Genomic DNA, 25130 nt, shown 5'->3' with positions numbered 1-25130 from the left:
TGTGCGATAGGGGTAATTTTGGGCCAACATGTTCCTGTTAGAATGAAGGACAAGGCTGGCAGGATGAGGGATTCCAGTGTTATGAAGGTGAAGCAACTCTGAGGGTACAAAGTAGCCCCCTCCTTTTTGAGAATCGCAAGATCGCTATTATTTCGGGTCTGAGACCCAGGAAATGAGAGAGAGACATCCAGAATACACAAGGTTTGGAATGTGTCCTGACATCAGCGGAACAGAACCACTGATAACTGCTATTGTCTCTTGGAGACGGAATTGTGTACTGAGTACTGTACTATTCATTGAAACCCCTCAGGGGACGACCAGAGTGGTCTGGTTGAGGAATTGCATCATCCCAACCTGATTGACATCTGAGACCCCGTGAGTAAGGATAAAAGAGGGGTCTGGGGGACACCCCTTGAGACGCACCAGGAGAAACGCTAGAAATCCCGTGACAGCGTAATAGCGAAAGCCAGTGGGGGCTCGTGTGCGTCCTCCCTTGCCCGGGGTGGCGGGCTCACCACGGAAGAACGGTTTAGCTAAAGGAGAGGTCACAATTGAACGGCCACGACAACAAGACTCCTGACGGATCTAAATCATAAAGGAAGGTTGGAAAAACCCGTAGCGGTAAATGTTCCCATTATCTCTTTCTCTCTCTCTCCAACAAAGTGCAACACAGTGACAACCAAAAGACGGCAGCTTGTGGAACTGCAGTGAACTGTATATTTCCATTGGACAATTCATTATCCCCTAGACAACGATAGAGCTTATTTCTTATTGATTATTATTATACCCGCACTTTTAGATTTAGTATTGATGACATATATTATCTGTATATTTGCATTGATATTATTTTTGTGTATTTTTACTAATAAATACTGTTAAAAATAGTATCATCAGACTTCAACGGACGTCTCTATCTTTGCTGGTAAGTCACCTAGTTACAGGGTTCGTAACACCAGTTTAATGAGGTTCTGGTTGATGAGCTTTTCCTTCTCCTGATCTTTATTAAGGACAGGTAAACGTAGGTCACGAGGAAATCTGCAGATGCTGGAAATTCAAACAACACACACAAAATGCCAGTGGAACACAGCAGGCCAGGCAGCACAGTGCTTCTCCTTATAGATGCTGCCTGGCCTGCTGTGTTCCACCAGCATTTTGTGTGTGTTGTAGAAGACATGTGTTAGGTTTACGCAGTTAGGATCAAGTGAATCCCTTTAGAAGCATAAGAGGAGTAGGAGTATACTTAAGACAGAAATCAAGAGGGCCAAAAAAGGATATAAGATAACTCTGGCAGATAAGGTAAAGGAGAATCCTAAGAGAGTCTATAAGTATAACTAAAACAAAAGCGATGCAATGTTGAGAAGGCACTGGTGAGACCACACTTGGAGTATTGTGTGCAGTTTTAGGCTCCTTATTTTAGAAAGGATATACTGACATTGGAGAGGGTTCAGAGAAGTTTCACAAGAATGATTCCAGGAATGAAAGGGTTACTATATGAGGAATGTCTGGCAGCTCCTGGGCTGTATTCCCTGGAGTTCAGGAGAATGAGGGGGGATCTCATAGAAACATTCCGAATGTTAAAAGGCCTGATTAGATATGGCAAAGTTATTTCCCATGATAGGGGATTCTAGGACAAGAGGGCGTGACTTCAGGATTGATGGACGTCCATTTAGAAAAGAGATGCAGGGAAATTACTTTAGTTAGAGGATGGTAAATCTGTGGAATTTGTTGCCACAAGTGGCAGTGGAGGCCAAGTCATTGGGTGTATTTAAGGCAGAGAAAGATATGTTCTTGATTAGCCAGGGCATCAAAGAGGTGAAAGCAGGGGAATGGGGATTACTGGAAGAATTGGATCAGCCCATGATTGAATGGTGGAGCAGATTCGATGGCCAAATGGCCTACTTCTGCTCCTATATCTTATGGTCTCATGGTCTTAAAAGGGTAACCAGGTAGAGAATAAGGGCCATTAAAGACCAATTTAGTCATCTGTATATGTAAACACAGTTAATGGACACAGCCTTGAATGAATATTTCTCGTCTATATTTAGGCCATGAAAATTAAGGAATTCAAGGAAAAGTGATGCCTTGAAACATATGCTCAGTATAAAAGAAAAGATGCTTGTATTCTTAAATGTTTCCTAGGACATTGAGAGAAGGCAGAGAAGCATTTGCCGTGGCCCTGGCAGAGATATTTGTATCTGGAGAGCCCTGGAAGACTGGGAAGGGCTGAAAGAACAAGTCAGAGAACTACAGCCTGGTAAGCTGAATATTAGGTTTGGGAAAGCTTCTGGAAGTGATTCTGTTGGGCAGGATATACAGTACCTTCATTTGGAGAAGCAAGGACTAATGAGCGATTGTCAGTGTGTCCTTGTACATGGGAAATAGTGTTGTACAAATTTGATTTTGTTTTTTTTTTGACGAGGTGAGCAAGAGAGTTGATATGGGTGGGCAGAAGATGTTGTTGATATGGACTTTAACAAGACCCTGCATGGTAGTTTAGTACAGTGGGTTACATCACAGGCTGAGCTAGCCAACTGGATACAATATTGGCCTGATGGATTCAGTGGTTAAAGCAGAGGGTTAATTTTTCAGATTGGAGACTTCTGACTAATGGCGTACGACAGGAATCAGTCCTGTTGTTCTTTCGCCTATACAGTATTAAAAATTTGGATAAGAATGTAGTTTGTCTGGTGAGGAAATTTGCAGGTGGACAGTGTTAATAGGCCACCTATGATTACCACGGGGTCTAAAACAACGGGGGAAGTGGGCCAAGGCATGACAGGTGGAATATAACTCAACAAGTGTGAGGTGTTGCATGTGGGTAAGTTAAACCAGGGCAGAAGTTACACAGTAAAGCAGGGCTCTGGAGATTGTCGGGGAACAGAAAGGGCAAGCAACTCCATTGTGTCAACACATGTGGACAGGGTGGCAAAGAAGGCATTTAGTAGACTTGTCTTCATCTGTCAGTGCTCTGAGTGCAGAAGTTGGGACAACATGTCTGTATAAGACATAGATGAGTATTGTGCATAGTTCTGGTTACGTTGCTATAGAAAAGATGTTCCAAGCTGGAATGGGTGCAGTATAGATTTACAAAGATCTCATTGGGGCTGGTTAGTTTGAATCATACGAAAAGACTGGATAGGCTGGGTCTTTTTTCTTCAGAATGTAGGAAACTGATGGGTGACCTTATGTGGATTATCACAGTATTTATCCCAGAGAATGGGGAGTCAAATATAAGAGAACACAGATATGAGGTGAGAGACAAAAAAATTAAAAGGAGACTTGAGGGACAAGTTTCCCACATTTGTGAAATGAGCTGTCAGAGGAATTTGTAGGTGCAGGTAGAATTATAATGTTCAAAAGACATTGGAGAGGTACATGGTACAAGATTTAGAGTGATAAGGGGCAAACATACAGAACACCTCTGTAGCTCAGGTAGGCATGGATAAGCTGGTCCCTATCCTGTGTTATACAACAGAATGACTCCAACACCCCCGAGTTGGTCCCTATTCTGTGCTGTACAACAGAATGACTCTGACCCCCCCCCCCCGAGTTGGTCACTATTCTGTGCTGTACAACAGAATGACTCTGACCCCCCCCGAGTTGGTCCCTATTCTGTGCTGTACAACAGAATGACTCCGACCCCCCCGAGTTGGTCCCTATTCTGTGCTGTACAACAGAATGACTCTGACCCCTCCCACCCCTGAGTTGGTCACTATTCTGTGTTGTACAACAGAATGACTCTGACCCCCCCCCCCCCGAGTTGGTCACTATTCTGTGCTGTACAACAGAATAACTCTGACCCCCCCCCCCGAGTTGGTCACTATTCTGTGCTGGACAACAGAATGACTCCGACCCCCCCCGAGTTGGTCACTATTCTGTGCTGTACAACAGAATGACTCCGACCCCCCCGAGTTGGTCACTATTCTGTGCTGTACAACAGAATGACTCTGACCCCCCCCCCCCGAGTTGGTCACTATTCTGTGCTGTACAACAGAATGACTCCGACCCCCCCGAGTTGGTCACTATTCTGTGCTGTACAACAGAATGACTCCGACCCCCCCGAGTTGGTCCCTATTCTGTGTTATACAACAGAATGACTCTGACCCCACCCCCCCGAGTTGGTCACTATTCTGTGCTGTACAACAGAATGACTCCGACCCCCCCGAGTTGGTCACTATTCTGTGCTGTACAACAGAATGACTCCGACCCCCCCGAGTTGGTCACTATTCTGTGCTGTACAACAGAATGACTCCGACCCCCCCGAGTTGGTCACTATTCTGTGTTGTACAACAGAATGACTCTGACCCCCCCCCACTGAGTTGGTCACTATTCTGTGCTGTACAACAGAATGACTCCGACCCCCCCCGAGTTGGTCCCTATTCTGTGTTATACAACAGAATGACTCTGACCCCCCCCACCCCTGAGTTGGTCACTATTCTGTGTTGTACAACAGAATGACTCTGACCCCCCCCCCCCCCCCCCCGAGTTGGTCACTATTCTGTGCTGTACAACAGAATAACTCTGACCCCCCCGAGTTGGTCACTATTCTGTGCTGGACAACAGAATGACTCCGACCCCCCCCCGAGTTGGTCACTATTCTGTGCTGGACAACAGAATGACTCCGACCCCCCCGAGTTGGTCACTATTCTGTGCTGTACAACAGAATGACTCCGACCCCCCCGAGTTGGTCACTATTCTGTGCTGTACAACAGAATGACTCCGACCCCCCCCGAGTTGGTCACTATTCTGTGCTGGACAACAGAATGACTCCGACCCCCCCGAGTTGGTCACTATTCTGTGCTGGACAACAGAATGACTCCGACCCCCCCGAGTTGGTCACTATTCTGTGCTGTACAACAGAATGACTCTGACCCCTCCCCCCCGAGTTGGTCCCTATTCTGTGCTGTACAACAGAATGACTCTGACCCCCCCCCCACCCCTGAGTTGGTCACTATTCTGTGCTGGACAACAGAATGACTCCGATCCCCCCGAGTTGGTCACTATTCTGTGCTGGACAACAGAATGACTCCGACCCCCCCGAGTTGGTCACTATTCTGTGCTGTATAACAGAATGACTCTGACCCCCCCCCCCCCCGAGTTGGTCACTATTCTGTGCTGTACAACAGAATGACTCCGACCCCCCCGAGTTGGTCACTATTCTGTGCTGTACAACAGAATGACTCCGACCCCCCCGAGTTGGTCACTATTCTGTGCTGTACAACAGAATGACTCCGACCCACCCGAGTTGGTCACTATTCTGTGCTGTACAACAGAATGACTCCGACCCCCCCCGAGTTGGTCACTATTCTGTGTTGTACAACAGAATGATTCCGACCCCTCCCCCCCGAGTTGGTCCCCATTCTGTGCTGTACAACAGAATGACTCCGACCCCCCCCGAGTTGGTCACTATTCTGTGCTGTACAACAGAATGACTCTGACCCCCCCCCACTGAGTTGGTCACTATTCTGTGCTGTACAACAGAACGACTCCGACCCCCCCGAGTTGGTCCCTATTCTGTGTTATACAACAGAATGACTCTGACCCCCCCGAGTTGGTCCCTATTCTGTGTTATACAACAGAATGACTCTGACCCCCCCCCACCCCTGAGTTGGTCACTATTCTGTGCTGGACAACAGAATGACTCCGACCCCCCCGAGTTGGTCACTATTCTGTGCTGTACAACAGAATGACTCTGACGCCCCCGAGTTGGTTCCTATTCTGTGTTGTACAACAGAATGACTTTGACCCCCCCGAGTTGGTCCCTATTCTGTGCTGGACATCAGAATGACTCTGACCCCCCCCCGAGTTGGTCACTATTCTGTGCTGGACAACAGAATGACTCCAACCCCCCCGAGTTGGTCACTATTCTGTGCTGTACAACAGAATGACTCTGACCCCCCCGAGTTGGTTCCTATTCTGTGTTGTACAACAGAATGACTCTGACCCCCCCCCCACCCCGAGTTGGTCCCTATTTTGTGTTATACAACAGCATGACTCTGACACCCCCGATTTGGTCCCTATTCTGCGCTTTACAACAGAATGACTTTGACCCCCTCGAGCTGGTCCCTATTCTGTGCTGTACAACAGAATGACTCTGACCCCCCCCGAGTTGGTCCCTATTTTGTGTCATACAACAGCATGACTCTGACACCCCCGATTTGGTCCCTATTCTGCGCTGGACAACAGAATGACTCCGACCCCCCCGAGTTGGTCCCTATTCTGTGCTGTACAAAAGAATGACTCTGACCCCCTCCAACCCCACCCCACTAATATAAACCAATTCCGTTTATGTATTTTAGTGATTTAGTGACTTCTCTGTTCCTCGAATTCGCCCTGTCTGTTGGGAAGCCTCTGGTTTAATAACGGCAAGGTGATCACCCCTCTCTTTTACCTAAACTCCATCCTCATTTAAGGATTCCTGCAGTATATTCTCTACATACGGCTGTGATACTCTCAGTACAATGCTTTCTCCTCCTTTGCATTCCCATCCATCACACCTGAACTTTTATATCCTGGAACAATAACCTGCTGGTCCTGGTGTCACTGTTCTGCTTCTATAATTAAAATAAATTCAGATTTCACTGCTGATCCCACATCATAATTCCATGTGTTGATCAGAGAAATCAAACTTGATTTGCAGTGACTGTTGCTGGAAACTGACAATCCAGTATTGGACTAGTAAATGGCACATTTGGAGTACACCTATTTTGATTGAACTCAGCGAGTGTGCTGGAAGAAGATGAGAAATAATGAGATCGGCTTCTTTCCCCCCAGAAGCTCATGACTTGGCAAAGTGAAATGGAGGAAGGAGACAGACACCCTAGTGAAGTCAAGGAACAAAGTGAAATGGAGGAAGGAGACAGACACCCTAGTGAAGTCAAGGAACAAAGTGAAATGGAGGAAGGAGACAGACACCCTAGTGAAGTCAAGGAACAAAGTGAAATGGAGGAAGGAGACAGACACCCTAGTGAAGTCAAGGAACAGAGTGAAATGGAGGAAGGAGACAGACACCCTAGTGAAGTCAAGGAACAGAGTGAAATGGAGGAAGGAGACAGACACCCTAGTGAAGTCAAGGAACAAAGTGAAATTATAAGTGCCGAGGAGAATCAGAAACCAGATCACAAGATAATACCAGGAGAGAGGTGTGACCCCCCACAGGAAAGTTCAAAAGTACTTCATGAGCAGGCAAAGCAGACAATAGGCCAACATCAGAGAACCAGGAGAAAAGAACAAAATAAAAGTCATAGGAATCATCCTTCTGAAGCACAAAGAAAGAACAATCCTGATGTATAAAATAATATATTACAATGTGAACAAGGAGCCAGTTGATAATGGACCACTGCAATAATTTCCCAAAATACGTGAGGAAATGGTTTCCCAATGCTTGTTCGAAATCAGAATGATGGAAAAGATTCAGGGATTTAAAGAAAATATTGAGAACATAGTGGAATAAAACACCTGCAGTTGCAACAGTGCTAACTGAGCCAGGCAGGAATTCTCACAGCGTATACATCACAACCACAGTGCAGTCAAGGAAACCACTCAAACTGAGTGATTGCCGAAAACCTGAATGTACATCTACAAAGAAGCTGTGAAGAGAATCAGCCAAAGTACAAGAGAATTCAATGATACAAATACAACTTCAAGTACAGAGCTAAAGGTCACAACCCAGAAACTGGACAAAGAATGGAGGTCCCTCAGTAAGGGCCCTGCCAGGATGGCTGTAGGACTGAAGAGGATAGACATGTGTTGGAGCAAGATCATGAGGAGTGTTCCAAGTATAGCAAGGGGCAAGCCGGGGTGGAGTTGAGAGGCAGAATGAAAGAGTTGACATGGAAGGTCCCAGGAAGCATCCAGAGAAGATGAACAGGAGATGTCAGACATTCACACAGTGGCCACTTTATTCAATATCTCCTCTCCCCCCACCTCTTAAACCTCAGCTTTATTTTCTCCAGTCCTGCCGAAAGGTTTTGGCCCGAAACATCGACTGTACTTTTTTTCCCCATAGATGCTGCTTGGCCTGCAGAGTTCCTCCAGCATTTTGTGTGTGTTGCTCTGAGTATACGTCATGGTCTTCTGCTGCTGTAGCCCATTCACTTTAAGGTTTGGTGTGTTGTGCATTCAGAGATGCTCTTTTGTACACCACTGTTGTAACGTGTGGTTATATGAGTTACTGTTGCCTTCCCATCAGCTTGAACCAGTCTGGCCATTCTCCTCTGACCTCTCTCATTAACAAGGCATTTTCACCTGCAGAACTGCTGCTCACAGGATGTGTTCTGTTTTTGTTTTGCTCCATTCACTATAAACTCTGGACTGCTGTGCGCGAAAATTCCAGGAGACCTGCAGTTTCTGAGATACTTTAATCAGCCCATCTGGCACCAATAACCATTCCACGGTCAAAGTCACTTAGATCACATCTCTTCCCCATTTTGACCAGCAACTGAACCTCTCGACCATGTTTGTATACCTGCTTTCATGCAATGATTTGCTGCCACATGACTGGCTGATTAGATATTTGCATTAACGAGTAGGTATACCTAATAAAGTGGACACTGAATGTATTGGAACTGTTGAGAAGGTCTCTGAGGATTAAGGTATCTGTGATACAGATTTGTTACAGTATTTATATGGTATGCCTGCTGAAATTTCTGAATATAATGAGATTTATGTGTTTGTGACTGACATGTTCATTTACTAGTGTGCAGAGGTTCTTGAAGCAAATGTTGTACAGAATTTTTTTTCTTTTTAAAGGGGAAAGCAGTGTGGTACATCAGTAATTGCTTGTACATTAGTTGTTATGTCCAACTGGTTTTTAAGCTTGGTGGGGTCATTATTATCTCAGGAAGATATGTCAGATGGTTAACTGTCACAATGCTTTAGATTCAGTTTAAAATCTCTGTCACAATAAAGATATATGTTTCCTTCATGTTCGTAGTCTTTGTGAGTTATGTAACTATCTACAGTATAATTCAATAACCCAAATAACATTACAGCAAGAAACCTTCTCATTCATAATTCAAAGAAAATTAGGTGGCGTGTAAAACAGGCTGCTGACTCATTATCAGTTCTTTTCACTGTTGCAAAAGACCGATTTCACCCCCAAATAATTAGATAGCAACATAATTCCCATGCCATCCTGTGATATGCCTGAAAGTTTTGTGAATCCACACAAAGAAAACATTAGGAGCTGAAATGCTGATCGCACATTTCTCTTGTCCTGGCTGCCGAAAGGGTCACTTGCTGATGCAGAACCGTGAACCACAGCTTAGACATACACCTTTCCCTCCAGAGATGCCGCTGCAAGAGTAGTTTCAGTGTTCTGATTTTGTTCCAGATTTCAGCATATGTAGTCTCTTTTGCCTTGTTACTTACTTACTGCCTGTTATGCCGCTGTGAAGGCCCTCCATCTCTCTCTATTCTTGGCCATCTTCTCTATGGTGCCCCAGGTGTGCTTCAGGGTCCTCATCTCTCCCTCTGCGGTACAACACCAAGCTGTCTTCAGTCTCCCGTGTTTCCTTTGCCCTTCAGGGGTCCAATGAAGTGCTCTCTTGATGGGAGTTGGTCTGGCTTCTCATCTTTAGGACAAGGAAAATATCCACAGCTAACTTTGAACCTGTTAGGCTTCTTGTAATTTTGAAGTTCAAAGTGAAATTTATTATTGGAGTACATACACCTCACCACATACAACCTTGAGATTCTTTTTCTGTAGGAATACTGAGCAAGTCTATAAAACAGTAACTGTAAACTGTAAATATCAGGAACTGTTAACTGTAAACAAACTGTGCAAATCCAGTTATAAATAAACAGCAATAAATAACAAGAATGAAATAACAATATAACAGAAAGAGTTAAAGCGACACTTCAAATGAGTGTTCAAGACCTTGATGTTTGAGGGGTAGTAACTGTCCTTGAACCTGGTGGTGTGAGTCCTGAGGCACCTGTACCTTCTACCCAATGTAAAGACAGCATTCTATACGTTAAATTTAATTTCAGCAGCTAATATAGAATTTTCCATTTTCTGAACCCATGCAGATTTAGTTTCTTGATGTGATCAGTTGAAAACAGATGAATTGATCAAAATCTGCCCATTTTAAGCTTGTGCTAGCATTAAAAGAAATGATTTGATAAGTTTTAAAAAATAATTTCAGGTAGATGATGCACATGAGATGGCATAATGTCATTATGATCTGCAACAGCAGGAAAAAAATCAAATAGCTCCCAGATAGCAACAATGATAGATAGTTACCTGTAAAGCTTTCAGATGATTATTGGTCTACAATTCCTCCTGGATAGTACTCCTCCAATTCCAGACCCAAGTGCACCCCAATTTCTTTCACTCCACATCCTTTCACCTATCTAGGCACTAACGTCTGGAATTCCCTCCTTAAATCTTGTCTTTCTACCTGTGCCCCTTCAAGTCTACATCATAAAATCTACCTCGGCAGCAACATATTTGGTTATTTTTTCTTTTATCTGCTCAGATGGCAGAGCTGGGCTGACAACGGTCCAGTGGAGCACAAAGGTACGATGTGTGGTGTAAAGTTGCAAAATCAGTGCAATTTGTCATTGCTATCAATAGCATCAATAAAAATAGTTGCTACGGAAACAGGGTCAATCGCAATGGCATTAACAACTAAATTAATGAAATAGCGCACGTTACGGGCAGGCACAATGAGCATAGCGACGGGCAAAATTTCACGTAACGACAATCTGGGTGATTTCACTCGATCACTGCGGATTATTTAAATACGGATCCGTGTTTCAGGTTGCATTTTCTTTGTAAAGTACACGGCTTTAAATATTCGGTGCAGTTCGATACTGAGTGCCAGGAATGTCCGAAAGGCAGAGATTTCATGATACTGAAACACTTTCAATAAATCGCATACTGTCAGTGTGTTTTCACCTGGGCTTTCAACGCAGGATGGTCGTTACCTGTAAAATAAATCACTTTGGATATTGGGAGCAGAATTGCGAATAAAAGTTGGATGTGGGAAGTGCCTGGGCGCCGGGTGGAGGACGAGGAGCATTGTGGGGTATTGGGGGAGGTTTTGTTTGCAGGATGCGCCGCCTCTCCTGCTTCCCCCTCCAGCTGCCTGGGAGGGTCGCGGACGGTGCCAGTGGGCGGCAGCCGGGCACCCCCCTGCATCGCATAGGGACAATGGAGCGGCGCTAGGATGGACAAGCATCGCGCTCGTTCCTGAGTGGGACGGGCAGCCACCGCGCGCGTTCCACAGTGGAATGGTGCAGGGCGCCGTGTTAGCTTTGCGCACTCGGCAACAGGCGGAGACAATGGAGATACAGCAAATGTGAGTGAGTGAGTGTGTGTGTGTGTGTCGCCTGCAGCGTGGGCTCGGCCACCAGGAAGGGAAAGCGAGGCGACAGGAGCCGGGAACCCAGTGCTGGAACAACAGGTGGCTCCTCCAGCCGGGGGAGACCCCGGTTAGGGAGATACGCGTGGTCTTTGGCTTTTAAACAGAGAGGAATCTCGAGAGAGCCGGAGAGGCGCAGGCTGGTTGACTAGTAGAATGGCAATGTAATTGCCCCAAGATTTTAGGATTTAATGTATAAAGTATATGTAGAAGGCGAAGAGAGGTAAAATTAAGCTTGGAACGAAGGGTCGAATTCCAAAGGAAATTTGATTTTCTATTTGTTTAGGGACACTTTTCTCCATGGATGTACAGCAGCCGTTGCTATGGTGAATATTTTGTTGCACGTGCATAGTTCTGTTTGTTGATCAATATTTAAGGGTTATATGCTAAAATTGATTCAAATTTGGGATGCAGGATTACGAACTACGCTTTTTTTCCCCACCAGGTTCATGAGTGAAATTGAATATTGACGTTGAAAAGGGGCACACCTTTTTTTGGGAGAAGATTATTTTTATACTGTGACTGCATTGTGTTTTGTTTTGCAGTGTTGATTTTTGGCATTTGCGAATATTATAACTTAATGCAGCTAGACTCTGAATTTGTGTGGTTTGTTATTCAGTCTTTTTGAGTAAGAAACACGTGTTTTACCTGAACATTGAGGAATTAATGGAAGTAATTTGAGTTATGATAAAACAGGAGGAATGTTGGCATAATTATCTCTATTGTTTGATTCTATCCCCCCCACCGTACGTTTTATACTTCACATGATATATATAAATCGTTTTGCAGCCTGCCGATCTGCTCTCCCTCCTTTTCCTCTCTCTGTGAGTTCTCATTTGATTTATCCCAAACTTGTGATTTTTTTGTGATATAATTTAAATGGAAGAGAGCAACAAATAGAATTCTGAGAATGTAATTTCTAAACTTTTGTACCTCTGGTATCTTATGATCTGAAACAGTTGTCCATAGCTTACAAGGAGGCCAGCTTTTTGGACTTTTAAGGAGTGATTTTTTTTTTATTGGTTGTAATTTGTGCAAATCAAGATCAATCTCATTATCTTGTGTTTTTTTAAAATAGCCGAATATGAAAATTACTTCCTTCTATCCCAAATTTAAGGAGAATTTTTCAGGATATGGATCTATTTGTTTGCCCACAAAGCTTGGCCTTTTTTTTTGTGTGGAGTGGGTGTAAAATTCTATTGCGTTCTTCCCTTGCATCTTGTTTGTTAGTTAGTCCCTTTAATACAAATGGTACCTAACTCACCACTTTTGTAAGACTGAATAACTAAAACATGTAAGATGGGTATCAAATGTGTGTTTAAAAAAAAAAAAAAAATTAAATTGTTTTGTCAGGAACCACTCCCTTGTAATTAATTGGGAACTGCTTTTTAATTTATAGATGTGACTGTTGATGTTGCAATTGAAGGGATTTTGGCAAGTTGTTAATTTGCTATGAATTGTTTTTGGACATTGGGATCCAGTTGCAAAACTAAAATGCCTTTATATCAATGTGACCTACAAGTGACTTGAAGCAAGATTATGTTAAAAGCATCACAGCTCCATAGGTTCAGATTATTCTGCCTATGTACTGGATGCAATAGAAATGCAGTGTTGTGTCAGTCACGCTATGTGTCCATTTGGGTTGATGGTTTTCAAAGTATTCATTTAATTTCTTCTATTATAATCTGACTTGTGTTTTGAAATGTAGCCTATGCCATGAGTAAATATGCTCATGACTGTAGTAGCAAGATGGCAGGAAGAACTGGGTATCTTAGCTGGGCATCGTGCTGAGGCTTAAACCAGTAATTTACTAGCAGACAAATATATATTTCATTTTAATATGTTGTACTTAATGTCACCATTTGTATGCAGAAGAGCAAACTGCAGAAGGACAGTATCTGTTTCAGAGCAAACTTGATGGGCTAATTCTACTCTTGTGTCTTGTGGATATCTACTGAGTTCATATTGGTTGGTTAGACATTCATAACTACGTGGCCTTGTAGATAAAGTCCTCTGAAAGAAGGGCAATTATTTTTCTGCTCTAAAAGCAAGCTTAAAATCTTCATTGATGTTCAGTTATAAATTTTGACCATGATTCATCCCATATTAATTCTGAGAATATATTAAAAAAAGGTGGTACAGTGAAATAACTAGAAAAGTGCCAAGAGCCTGGGTTCAATCCTAACCACGGCACTGTCTGTATGGAGTTTGCACAATCTCCCTATGACTGTGGGTTTTCTCCTGGTCACTGTGGTTTCCCCTTGGATCACAAAAAGTGAAATTTGATAGACTCTGAGACTGGCTTCTATGACGTGTGCCTGGCTTGTAAGTCACAGCGTGATGGAGCAAGACAGCACAGAAACAGACCTTTGCCCAGCTAGTCCATGCTGACCACAGTGCCCACCAAGCACCTCTCAATTTCCTGCATTTGGCCCATGTCCTCCCCTCCACGTACCAATCCAAGTGTTTCTTAAATGATACTGTTATACCTGCCTCTGGAAGCTCACTTCATTTACCTACTGCCCCTTGGGCCATTTCTAAATTGCTCTCCTCTCCTCTTAAACATCTGCCCCAAGTTTTGGTTCTAGGGAAAAGACTTGGCATCCACCTTACTTATGTGTCTCATAATGTGAAATATTTCTATTAGGACACCCCTCGTTCTTGTACGTTCCAAGGAAGAAAGAGCTAGCTTGGCCAACCTCACCCCATGTCTCAGGCCCAGTAATACTGGCAACATCTTTGTAAATCTTTTCTGCACTTTCCAGTTTAATCTATAACAGGGTAACCAAAACTGAAGCATAATGACTCCACTCCAATACTCATTGTTCTGACAGATGAAGGCCAGCATGTTAATGCCTTTATCGTCACCCAGTCTACCTGTGGTGCTCCTTTCAACTAACTCTGCACTTGTACTCCAAGGTTTCTCTATTCCATTATGCTCCCTAGTGCCCTACTATCTATGGTACGAGTCCTAAGCTGATTTGACTTTACAGGTAGAGTGGTGGACTCTATGGAAGTTGATGAGAATATCAGATGGAATGAGTGTAAATGACTAGTTGATCCTCAGTGGGCTGAAAGGCTCGTTTTTGTAATCTCTGTGATGTGACTTGCTGTTTTTTTTATTTGCTGTTCTCTGTGAGCCATCATTCTGATGTCATGGTTTAATCTCATCTATGTGTTAGTATTTTCAACTCCCAATAACAAAGGAACATAAATTGGCAATGATATTTTTATCTGTTTTTTTTTGGGGGGGGGGGGGCTTGGGGATTTGTCATGAAACTTCCCACACTTATGCTTGGAGGCATTTGTATTCAAACGTGACTAGTTGACAGAGATCTTGCAACTGATTCAGTATGTACTAGCGTCAGACCCACTTCTTAACTTGGATAATGGAGGAATACAGCACAGAAACAGGTACTGCAGTCCAACTTGTCTATGTTGACTATGATGTATATCTAAGCATTTGTCCACGTTTGGCCCATATTCCTTTTAAACCTTTCCAGTCTATGTATTTGTCCAAATGTTATCTAATTCTTGTTACTGTAGTTCCCTCAACCACTTCCTCTGGCAGATAGTTCCATATATGTCAAGTCAAGTCACTTTTTATTGTCATTTCGACCATAACTGCTGGTACAGTACACAGTAAAAACTAGACAACATTTTTCAGGACCATGGTGCTACATGAAACAATACAAAAACTACACTGAACTACGTAAAAACAACACAGAAAAATCTACACTAGACTACAGACCTACCCAGGACTGCATAAAGTGCACAAAACAGTGCAGGCATTACAATAAATAATAAACAAGACAATAGGCACAGTAGAGGGCAGCAAGTTGGTGTCAGTCCAGGCTCTGGGTATTGAGGAGTCTGATAGCTCGGGGGAAGAAACCGTTACACAGTCTGGTTGTGAGACCCCAAATGCTTCTGTGCCTTTTCCCAGACAGCAGGAGGGAGAAGAGTTTGTATGAGGGGTGTGTGGGGTCCTTCATAATGCTGTTTGCTTTGCGGTTGCAGCGTGTAGTGAAAATGTACATACTGGCGGGAAGAGAGACCCCGATGATCTTCTCGGCTGACCTCACTATCTGCTGCAGGGTCTTGCAATCTGAGATGGTACAATTTCCAAACCAGGCAGTGATGCAGCTGCTCAGGATGCTCTCAATACAACCTCTGTAGAATGTGATGAGGATAGGGGTTGGTAGATGGACCCACTGTATGTACCACTTTTAGAGTGAAAGTTTTGGGTACTGTTAAAATCTTTTACTTTGAACATTCAATACACTGTAAGACCTTCACCAATTGTCAGTCTTCTTGGCTTGGAATGTTGATCATGGTTTAACTTGGATCAGAATTTATGTGGAAATAGGCTGGTTCAATTAAATTTTAATGTGACTGACAGTGCTCATTCATACTGCTGAGATTAAACCATGCCACCAGAACAATAGCTTGCACAGAACAGCAGAAAGAAAGTGAGATGGTAGTATTGAGAATGTACATGTCGGTAAGAACAGAAGTCAAATTGTGGACCATGTCCTTTTTTTTTTCCCTTCCTTTCATAGACATGTCATCATATACCTTCAAAAGAGGTTTGGCATCAGAGATGCAAGAATGACATGCACTTCAGCACAGACATCAGAGGACTTTCTTACTTTTGCTAACTATGAGCTGATAATTGAGAGCTAGGAAAGGACTTTTAAAAACAGGACTTGCTTTGTGTTTGTCAACTTGTTATTACTTCCAGTGTCATACGGTTACAAGCATAGGAGTAGGAAGATAATGCAAAGGGAAGTGTAATTGGAGGTAACAGGATCAGAACAAATACAGATGATGGAAATCCAGAACAAAATCAGAAAATGGAGGAAACATTTGGCAGGTCAGGTGCATCCGTTGGAAGAGAAGCAGACTAAACGTGTCAGCTCAAGGTCTAGAATTGGGAAAGTTGGCTTTAGTTTGCCAAGGTGGCAAGAGGACTAGATGGGACAAAATGAATATTCGTGATGGGTGAAGCCAGGTCGAGAGACTCAATGGAAAAAGTTAGATGGTGAAATGATTTTTGGTGCTGCTTATAGTAGAAACATGGAAACTCTGTTGTGAGCAACATGTAGTACAGAGAAAGCTCCACGAATCAGGAACAATTCGTGTCATCAATTTCTCATTAGTTCATTCTTCATTCTTCCTTTTTATTTGCACTATTTGTTCATTTTACCATGTATAATTTTATAGCTATGCTCTGAACTGCTGCCACCAGACAACAAATTTCACTTCATATAAGACAGTGATAAACCTGATCTACCTGCCCCCAATCAGCCACTTTTAGCCTGGAATTTGTCCAATCATTAGATATGATAGTGACTTTGATCATGATAAGCACATTAAAAAGAAAAGCACATCAAAGGTAGAAAAAAAGGCAAACATCCAAATGGAGAGAACATTTGCAAGAAAATAGATTATATGTCTGTTGGTTGACCAAAGTTAGAATCTGAATATGGGGATGATTGGTATATTGGCCAGTGTGGTAGTGTAGTGGTTAGCAGACTGTTTTATAGTACATGCAACCTGGATTTAATTCCTCCTGCTATCTGTAAGGTTGTATGCTCTTCCCGTGACTGTGTGGGTCTCCTATGGGTGCCTTGGATTCCGCCCACAGTCCAAAGTCCCGTGATTAGGTTAGGATTAAATCGGGTCACTGCTGGGTGGCGCTGCTCAATGGACCTTTATCATGCTGTACAGTGTCTCAATAAATGTGAAAAGGAGTTGTCTGTGTGTCGTTAAGGAATAACATTGGCAGAATTGGCACAAGTTTGGTTTGAGCCAAGGAACAAGAGAGGGCTGGAATTGTTGGCAGGTGTTATTTAATGTTGAGCAAAGTATGAAGCAGGACAGAGTGCAGCATATTTACAAAAAAAAGTTCCATTTAATGTACAAAAATGAAACAGCAAAAATAATCCACCCAAGATTGACAGGAGCAATTGAAGGCAAACTAATTCCAAAAAACATGGCTTACAAAAAATTGTAGTAGGCCTGATGTTCTCGAACATTGTAAAACATTGCAAAGGCAGAACCACAGATTAACAAAGAGCAAGAGAGTAAACTGGCAGAAATGGTAGCTGAGTTTTTCCTATAGCTGTGCAAATGTTGGGGTGGATAAAGCATGTGGGTCCCTTACAGGGAGAGATAAGGAATTTATAGTGAGAAATAAAGAAATGACAAAAGGATGAAACAACCAAAAGAAGGCAGGATCCATTATCGCCACCCAGGACATGCTCTCCTCTCACTGCTATCTTCAGGAAGATGGTACAGGTGCCTCGGGGTTCACACCACCAAGTTCAGGAACAATTGTTTTCCCTCAGCCTTAAGCTCTTAAACCAAAGGGGATAACTTCACTCAACTCCACCTGCCCATCATTGAAATGTTTCCACAACCTTAGGACGCACTTTCAAGGACTCTTCATCTCATGTTCTTGATATTTATTGCTCATTTATTTTATTATTATTACCTGTTCCTTTTTGTATTTGCACAGTATGTTGTCTGTTGCATACTGGTTGAACACCCAAGTTGGTGCAGCCTTTCATTTATTCTGTCATGGGCAGTTCTCTATTATGTATTGAGTACGCACACAAGAAAATGAATCTCAGGGTTGTATATGGTCATATTGTATATACTTGGATAATGAATTTGCTTTGTGTCTCCTTGAGGCTTCTGAGAAGCACCAGAGAACCATGTGAATAAAGAACTGAAAAGAAAATGTATTACCGAGTTGTAGAGATAAATAGCCTATTAAATCCAAGGAGCTGATGCTCAGACCCTGGGGTTTTGAAAGGGGTGGTAATAGAAATTATGGATGCTCCACTTATCATTGTACAAATTTGTACATATTCTGGAATTGCTGCTGTGGATTTAGGGGTAGCGTGGGACAGTCCACTATTTACTTGGAAAGAGGGGAATAATTGGAAGCAAACAACCTTCTGGCATTAATCATTGGAAAACTGAGGAAATCTAGAATTACTAACGGAATACCCTGAAAAGAAGAATAGGAATGAACGAGGTCAGCATAGATTCGGAGAAGGGCTAACTAGTAGGTAACATCAGAAAGGTTTCCACAAAAGCATCACGTAAAGTTTCCCATCAGGATTAGAACACATGGAATTGAATATATAAACTGAAGTGGATTAAAAATTTCCTTATTGTAAAGGAAACAGTGAAAATAAATGGATTGTTTTCAGGTTAGCAGGTTGCGACTAAATGGGGACTGCAGGGGCTCAGCTGTTCATAATCCATAAATTTGATTTGGCTGGGGGGTGACTAAATTTCATGTTTCCAAGTTTGTTAGTGTTACAATACTAGGTAGAGTTGTGATTAGGGAGCTGCGTTTGAAGAGTCTCCAAGGGGGATACAAATGTGTGAGTGGGTAAGAACATAATATAGAGAAAAGGGGAGGTGCCAGTTTGCATAAAGTAGACTAGCAGTGATCTTTTAACTGGTGAGAGATTTGGTAGTGTTGATGTTCAAGAGTATCTGGAGGCCCTTGTACACAAATCATTGATGACCAATATGTACATAAAGAAGTGTTTAGAATTGCATGAAAAGATTTAAGAGCAAAGGTGTCTCATGTCAGATGCGTTGGCCTTGGTTAGACCATATATTGTGTAATCTTGTGATAGAGGGAATGCAGTGAAGAATCATTAGACTAGTTTCTATCATGGTTGGTTTCAATGTATAGAAAGAGTGAATATACTGGAGTTGTATTCCTTACAACTTAAAAGAATTCTCATTGAAAATGAGCTTGGCAGGATGGATGTTGGGCTGACTGAAACCTGGCTTTTGGTTTTGCAGCAAGACTGGCCATTTTGGACAGCTGAGAAGGGATAATTCTTAATGCAATGATTGGTGAAATCTCTATCCCAAATGGCCCTGGAGGAAAATATAGAAAATGGTGTTGAGTTTGGATTATGGTGATCTATTCTTGCATTATGCTCCCATGCAAAGGGAGTAAGCTGAAATGTGAGTTCTATTTCTTCGTTGATGTCTCCTAAGGTGCTGAGTATTTCTAGCACTTTCAGTTTTTGAAATATTTTCCTTCTCAGTGATCAAATTCTATCAAATGTAATGACAGTATAATTTATCTGAGATGTGATTCATTGTCTGCAGCCTCTGTCTTTAATTTATACTTAAAAAAAAAAGTGAGGAAAAGTTAAGCACATCTTGCAAAAGATGTAGGAAGTGATGTGTCTGATGTAATCTTCATTCTAACTCCAAATATTGCTTTGGTTCTTTACTTTGCAAACTGGCTTTTATTTTTTTCCCCACTTTGGCAAGTAGAAAAGGTCTTGGATTAGCAATCATTTTGTTGTTCATCAGCAATCATTTTGTTGTTCATCTGTGCTGTGAGAGTAGAATTAATAAACTACAAGGGTAATAAGACCCTGATGGGAATTGTATACAGACCTTTGAACAGTAGTCAGGGTGTGGCCTAGAAATTACATAGAAAAGGCATGTAAAAAGGGTGATGTTACGATGGTCATGGGGATTTCAATATGTAGAGAGATTGGGGAAAGTCAGTTCAGTGCTGGATCCCAAGAGGGAATTTGTAGAATATCTATGATATTCTACAATATCATAAAGTAGTTTTTAAAGTAGCTTGTGGTTGAGCCCACTAAGGAAAAGGCAATTCTGGATTGGGTGTTATGTGATGAACCAGATTTTATTAATGACCTTAAGGTAAGGGAACCCTTAGGAGACAGTGATCATAATATGATCCAATTCACTGTGCATTTTGTGAGGAACAGTTAAAGAGAGATGTTTCATTATTACAGTGGAGTAAAGGGAATTACAAAGGCACGAGCAGGAAGCTGGCTGAAGTTGATTTGCAAGGAGATACCAGAAGGGATGATGGCAGAACAGCGATGGCTGGAGCAACTGTGGCTGACAAAGGAGGATAAAAATAGTGTAAACACAAAATTTAGAGGGAAAATTGATGATTGGAAGATTTTTAAAACCAACAACTAAAAAAAGCCATAAGGAGAGAAAAGATGAAATATGAAGGTAAGCTAAATATAAAAGAGGATATAAAAAGTTTTTCCAGATGTATAAAGAGAATCAGATTTAGTACCACTGGCATATGTCATGAAATTTCTTGTTTTGCAGCAACCGTACATTGCAATACATAATAGATGTACAAATTACAATAAATATATATTAAATTAAGTAGTGCAAAAGTAGATTGGATGACTGGCAGGAGCAAAAGAGTGGGAATTAACAGGGATTTGTCACGTTGGCTGCCAGTGACTAGTGGTGTTCTGCAGGGTTCAGTGTTGGGATTGCTTTTTTTTAAACGTATGCCAATCATGGATGACTCTCGGCCCGAAACATCAACAGTGCTTCTCCCTATAGATGCTGCCTGGCCTGCTGCGTTCCACCAGCATTTTGTGTGTGTTGCTTGGATGACAGAGTGATGACTTTATGGCCAAGTTTGCTGATGATAAAACAATAGGTGGAGGGGCAGGTAGCATTGAGGAAGCAGAGTCTCACAATGGCTTGGACAGATTTTTGAGAATGGGCTATGAAGTGGCAGATGGAATGTAGTGTGGGGAAGTGTATGGTCATGCACTTTGGTAAAAGGAATAAAGGCACAAACTATTTCCTGAAGATAGAGAAAACTCAAAATCTGAGGTCCAAAGGGATTTGGAGTCCTTGTGCTGGATTCTCTAAAGGTTAACTTCTGGTTTAAGATGGTGCTGCCAGGGACGAGTGACAACTTGCTAGTGGTTAACAAAAAAAGAAATATAACTACTTTATTAATAATGCTTTTTTCTGTGTAGAAATTTTTAAAAACGATCACGGCAAACAATGAAGAGGCGAACACAAGCGAGGTTGAGTCGAGGGTTGAAGTGTGCGGGTACAAGGCAAAGTTGGGGTGAGTTTGAGGTTTATTCGAGATGGAGTCAGGGTGAGTGGAGTGGAGGAGATTTTAACGGAGAGTGAGGTTTGATTGATCTAAGCGTTGGGCTGATTTGGAAAGGTTGGAATGTGGCGGCAGGGCCCTGGCCCAGGCCTAGGCACACAGTGCACCATTGCGACAGGGCCTGGTTCTTGGAGTGAGGAACAACCTGATGTTTGGCCGATTTAAACACCGGGCCAGATGGATTGAAAATGCAAGATGTTAGGACCAGAGGTGAAGATCGGGCAGTTCTGCTCGCTACTCTGTGACGTTTACTCCACTCCAGGTTGTGTTGAGGCTGTGGGCCTAGACTGGGCTTTGCATCTCTGGGCTCCACAAAGTTTTACTCGGCTTTGTGGTGATCTCAGGCTGAGGCTGTGGGCCTGCTCTGGATGCTGTGGGCTTTATGTTTGAACATTCACTTTCATTCTGAATTTGCTTACTTTTATTGTTTGCACAATTTGTTTTTCTTCTCTCTGCACGTTGGGTGTTTGCTCGTCTTTTCTTTAATGGGTTGTTCTGAGTTTCTTGTTTTGTTGTCATCTGCCTGTAAGAGATGAGGTTTTATAATGTATACATTGATGGGACTGCCGAGAGGGTTCTGGGATAAAAGGGAGGCACTGCCTAGCGGAGCGGTCGTTGAAGGAGTAAGAGGCAGCGTAATAGGGCTTTATCTCATCAGGGTTTCGGTGAGGATGGGCCTAGGTGAGGTAAGGAGGTAAGTTACTTCCATACCTTTTTTAAAAAAACTCTAACATAAGAATAGTGGGTATGACTGCAAGGCCAGTTTTCTGCTCTGGGTGTCAGATGTGGGATATCCGGGAGACAACCAGCTTCCCTGATGGCCACATCTTCACAAGCTGCAGATCCTTGGAGACCGAGTTAGGGAACTGGAGCTGCAGCTCGATGACCTTCGGCTTGTTAGGGAAAGTGAGGCAGTGGTAGACAGGAGCTACAGGCAGGTAGTTACCCCGTGGCCACAGGAGACTGTTAGGAGAGGGAAGGGAGGGCGTCAGGTAGTGGGGAGCACCCCTGTGGCTGTCCCCCTTAACAATAAGTACTCCATTTTCATTACCTTTTGGGGGGCTGGTGGGGGAAACGACCTACCTGGGGGAAGCAACAGTGGTCGTGCCTCTGGCACTGAGTCCAGCCCTGTGGCTCAGAAGGGTGAGGAATGGAAGAGGATGGCAGCAGTGACAGGGGACTCTAAAGTTAGGGGGACAGACAGGCGATTCTGTGGATGCAGGAAAGAAATGTGGATTGTAGTTTGCCTCACAGGTGCCAGGATCCATGATGTTTCTGAACACATCCACAATATCCTGAAATGGGAGGGTGAGCAGCCAGAGGTTGTGGAGTACATATTGGTACTAACGACATAGGTTGAAAGGGGGAGGAGGTCCTGAAAGCAGAATACAGGGAGTTAGGAAGGCAGCTGAGAAGCAGGACCTCCAGGGTAGTAATCTCGGGATTCCTGCCTCTGCCATGCGACAGTGAGTGTAGGAATAGAATGAGGTGGAGGATAAATGCATAGCTGAAGGATTGGGGCAGGGATTCAGATTTCTGGATCATTGGGACCTCTTCTGGGGCAGGTGTGACCTGTACAAAAAGGACGAGTTGCACTTGAATCAGAGGGGGGTCAAAATCCTGCTGGGGGGGGGGGTTTGCTAAGGCTATTGTGGAGAATTTAAACTAGATTTGCAGGTGGGTGGGAACCGGTGAAGAGGCAGAGGATGGGGTGTTTGGTGCACAAGTAGTGTAGTGTAAGGAGTTTGTGAGGAAGGATAGGCAGATGATAGAGCAAAGATGCACTCAGCCAGATGGTTTGAGATGTGTCTATTTTAATGCAAGGAGTATCATAAACAAGGTGGATGAATTTGGAGACTTGGATGTCTTGGGCAGGAATGGCTGCTGAGTGTGCCAGGCTTTAGATGTTTCAAAAATATGGGGGTGTGGCCATAGCTGCAGAAAAGGAGGAAGTCACGGAAAGATTATCTACTGAGTCAGTCTGGGTTGAAGTCAGAAACAGGAAGGGGGCAATAACTCTACTGGGTGTTTTTTTTATAGACCACCCAATAGTAATAGGGTTATCGAGGAGCAGGTCGGGAGGCAGATTCTGGAAGGTGCGGTAATAATAGGGTTGTTGTGATGGGAGATTTTAACTTTCCTAATATTGATTGGTGTTTCCTTGGAGCAAGGGGTTTAGATGGGATGGTTTGTTAGGTGTGTTCAGGAAGGTTTCCTGATGCAATATGTAGATAAGCCAACTAGAGGAGAAGCTGTACTTGATCTGGTACAGTCGGCCCTCCGTAACCGCGGACTCAACCAACCGCGGATCGGGAAAACCTGGAAGTTCTCTCTCCAGCACTCGCTTGAGCATGTACAGACTACTTTTTCTTGTCATTATTCCCTAAACAATAGTCTAACAACTATTTGCATAGCATTTACATTGTATTAGGTATTCTAAATCATCTCTAGATTACTTATAAATACCAGGCAGTCCCCAGGTTATGAACGAGTTCTGTTCCTGAGTCCATCTTTAAGTCGGATTTGAAGTCAGAACAGGTACATCCAGTATTAGTTAGCGTCATTTTGTCAAATATTTGTCTTTGTATATAGTATATATTTTACCTTTCAATGCAAATAAAACACTTAAGAACTATATGTATTTCAATAATTGCTTAGTAATAATTGTAGCTTTCGTTGGGGCAGGGCCTTTCACATGCTCCATTAAAATTATTCTGATCGTTGACCATTGATCGTAGCCTAACGCTTTTCTAATAACCGATGGCATTTCACCTCTTTCTGATCTCTTTATTACTTGCACTTTATTTTCAATCGTGATCATGATTATTTTCATGAACAGAAATATTGCGGATTCAGAGCCGTGCCGGGTCCCAATGTCCACCGGACTGAGACAGGTTAAATAAGGTCCAGGGTTCTGCTGGGTCCTAAAGACCACTGCACTGACGGGTTAAATAAGGGACTTGAGCATCCGCGATTTTTTTGGTATCTGCGGGGGGATCCCAGAACCAATCGCCCGCGGATAAGGAGGGCCGACTGTATTGGGAAATGAACCTGGTCAGGTGTCAGATCTCTCGGTGGGAGAGCATTTTGGAGATAGAGATCACAACTCTTATCTCCTTTACCATAGCACTAGAGAGGGATAGGAGTAGACAATTTGGGAAAACAATTAATTGGAGTAGGGGGAAATATGATGCTATTAAGCAGGAACTTGGGAGCAGATGTTCTCAGGGAAATGCACGGCAGAAATGTGGCAAATGTTCAGGGAGTATTTGCATGGAGTTCTGAATAGACATGCTCCATTGAGGTAGGGGAAGGATGGTAGTGTAAAAGAACTGTGGTGTACAAAGGACATGGAAAATCTAGTTAAAAATAGCTTATGAAAGGTTAAAGAAACTAGGTCCTGATAAGAGTTCTAGAAAATTACAAGGTTGCTAGGGAGGAGCTCAAGAATGAAATAGGAGAGCTAGAAGGGGCCACGAGAAGGCCTTGGCAAGCAGGATTAAAGAAAACCCCAAGACTTTCTACAAGTATGTGAAGAGCAAGAGGATAAGCCATGTGAGAATAGGACCAATCAAGTATGACAGTGCAAACATGTGCATGGAGTCGGAGGAGGTCGTGGACGTACTTTACTATACTAATGAATACTTTGCTTCTGTATTCACTATGGAAAAGGACCTTGGCAATTGTGGGGATGACTTACAGCGGACTGAAAAGCTTGAGAATCTAGACATTAAGGAAGAGGATGTGCTGGAACTTTTGAAAAGCATTAAGTTAGATTAGTTACTGGGACTAGACCG

The 25130-nt window shown here is 43.1% G+C and overlaps 1 protein-coding gene across 7 annotated transcripts in view; it reads left to right on the top strand.

Moving 5' to 3' along the window:
• The first annotated feature begins 11052 nt into the window (after positions 1 to 11052).
• Positions 11053 to 25130, top strand: part of klhl2 (kelch-like family member 2) — a 166394-nt gene continuing 152316 nt past the window's right edge. For 4 of the 7 annotated variants that reach the window (XM_073043093.1, XM_073043088.1, XM_073043089.1 and 1 more), the window contains exon 1: positions 11053 to 11306. Coding sequence is in view for 5 of the 7 variants with exons in the window: in XM_073043088.1 (XP_072899189.1) it covers positions 11239 to 11306 (68 nt within the window). In the remaining 2 variants the exon portion in view is untranslated. Of the gene's footprint in view, positions 11307 to 11367; positions 11696 to 21269; positions 21286 to 25130 lie in introns of those variants that run through there. The other 3 variants (XM_073043092.1, XM_073043087.1, XM_073043091.1) reach the window with 3 other exon arrangements.

This window comes from Hemitrygon akajei, chromosome 4 (assembly GCF_048418815.1).
Source record: "Hemitrygon akajei chromosome 4, sHemAka1.3, whole genome shotgun sequence".
Classification (NCBI taxonomy): Eukaryota; Metazoa; Chordata; class Chondrichthyes; order Myliobatiformes; family Dasyatidae; genus Hemitrygon; species Hemitrygon akajei.
Note: the sequence above shows the minus strand (reverse complement) of the source record. Positions and strands in the feature narration are given on the sequence as shown.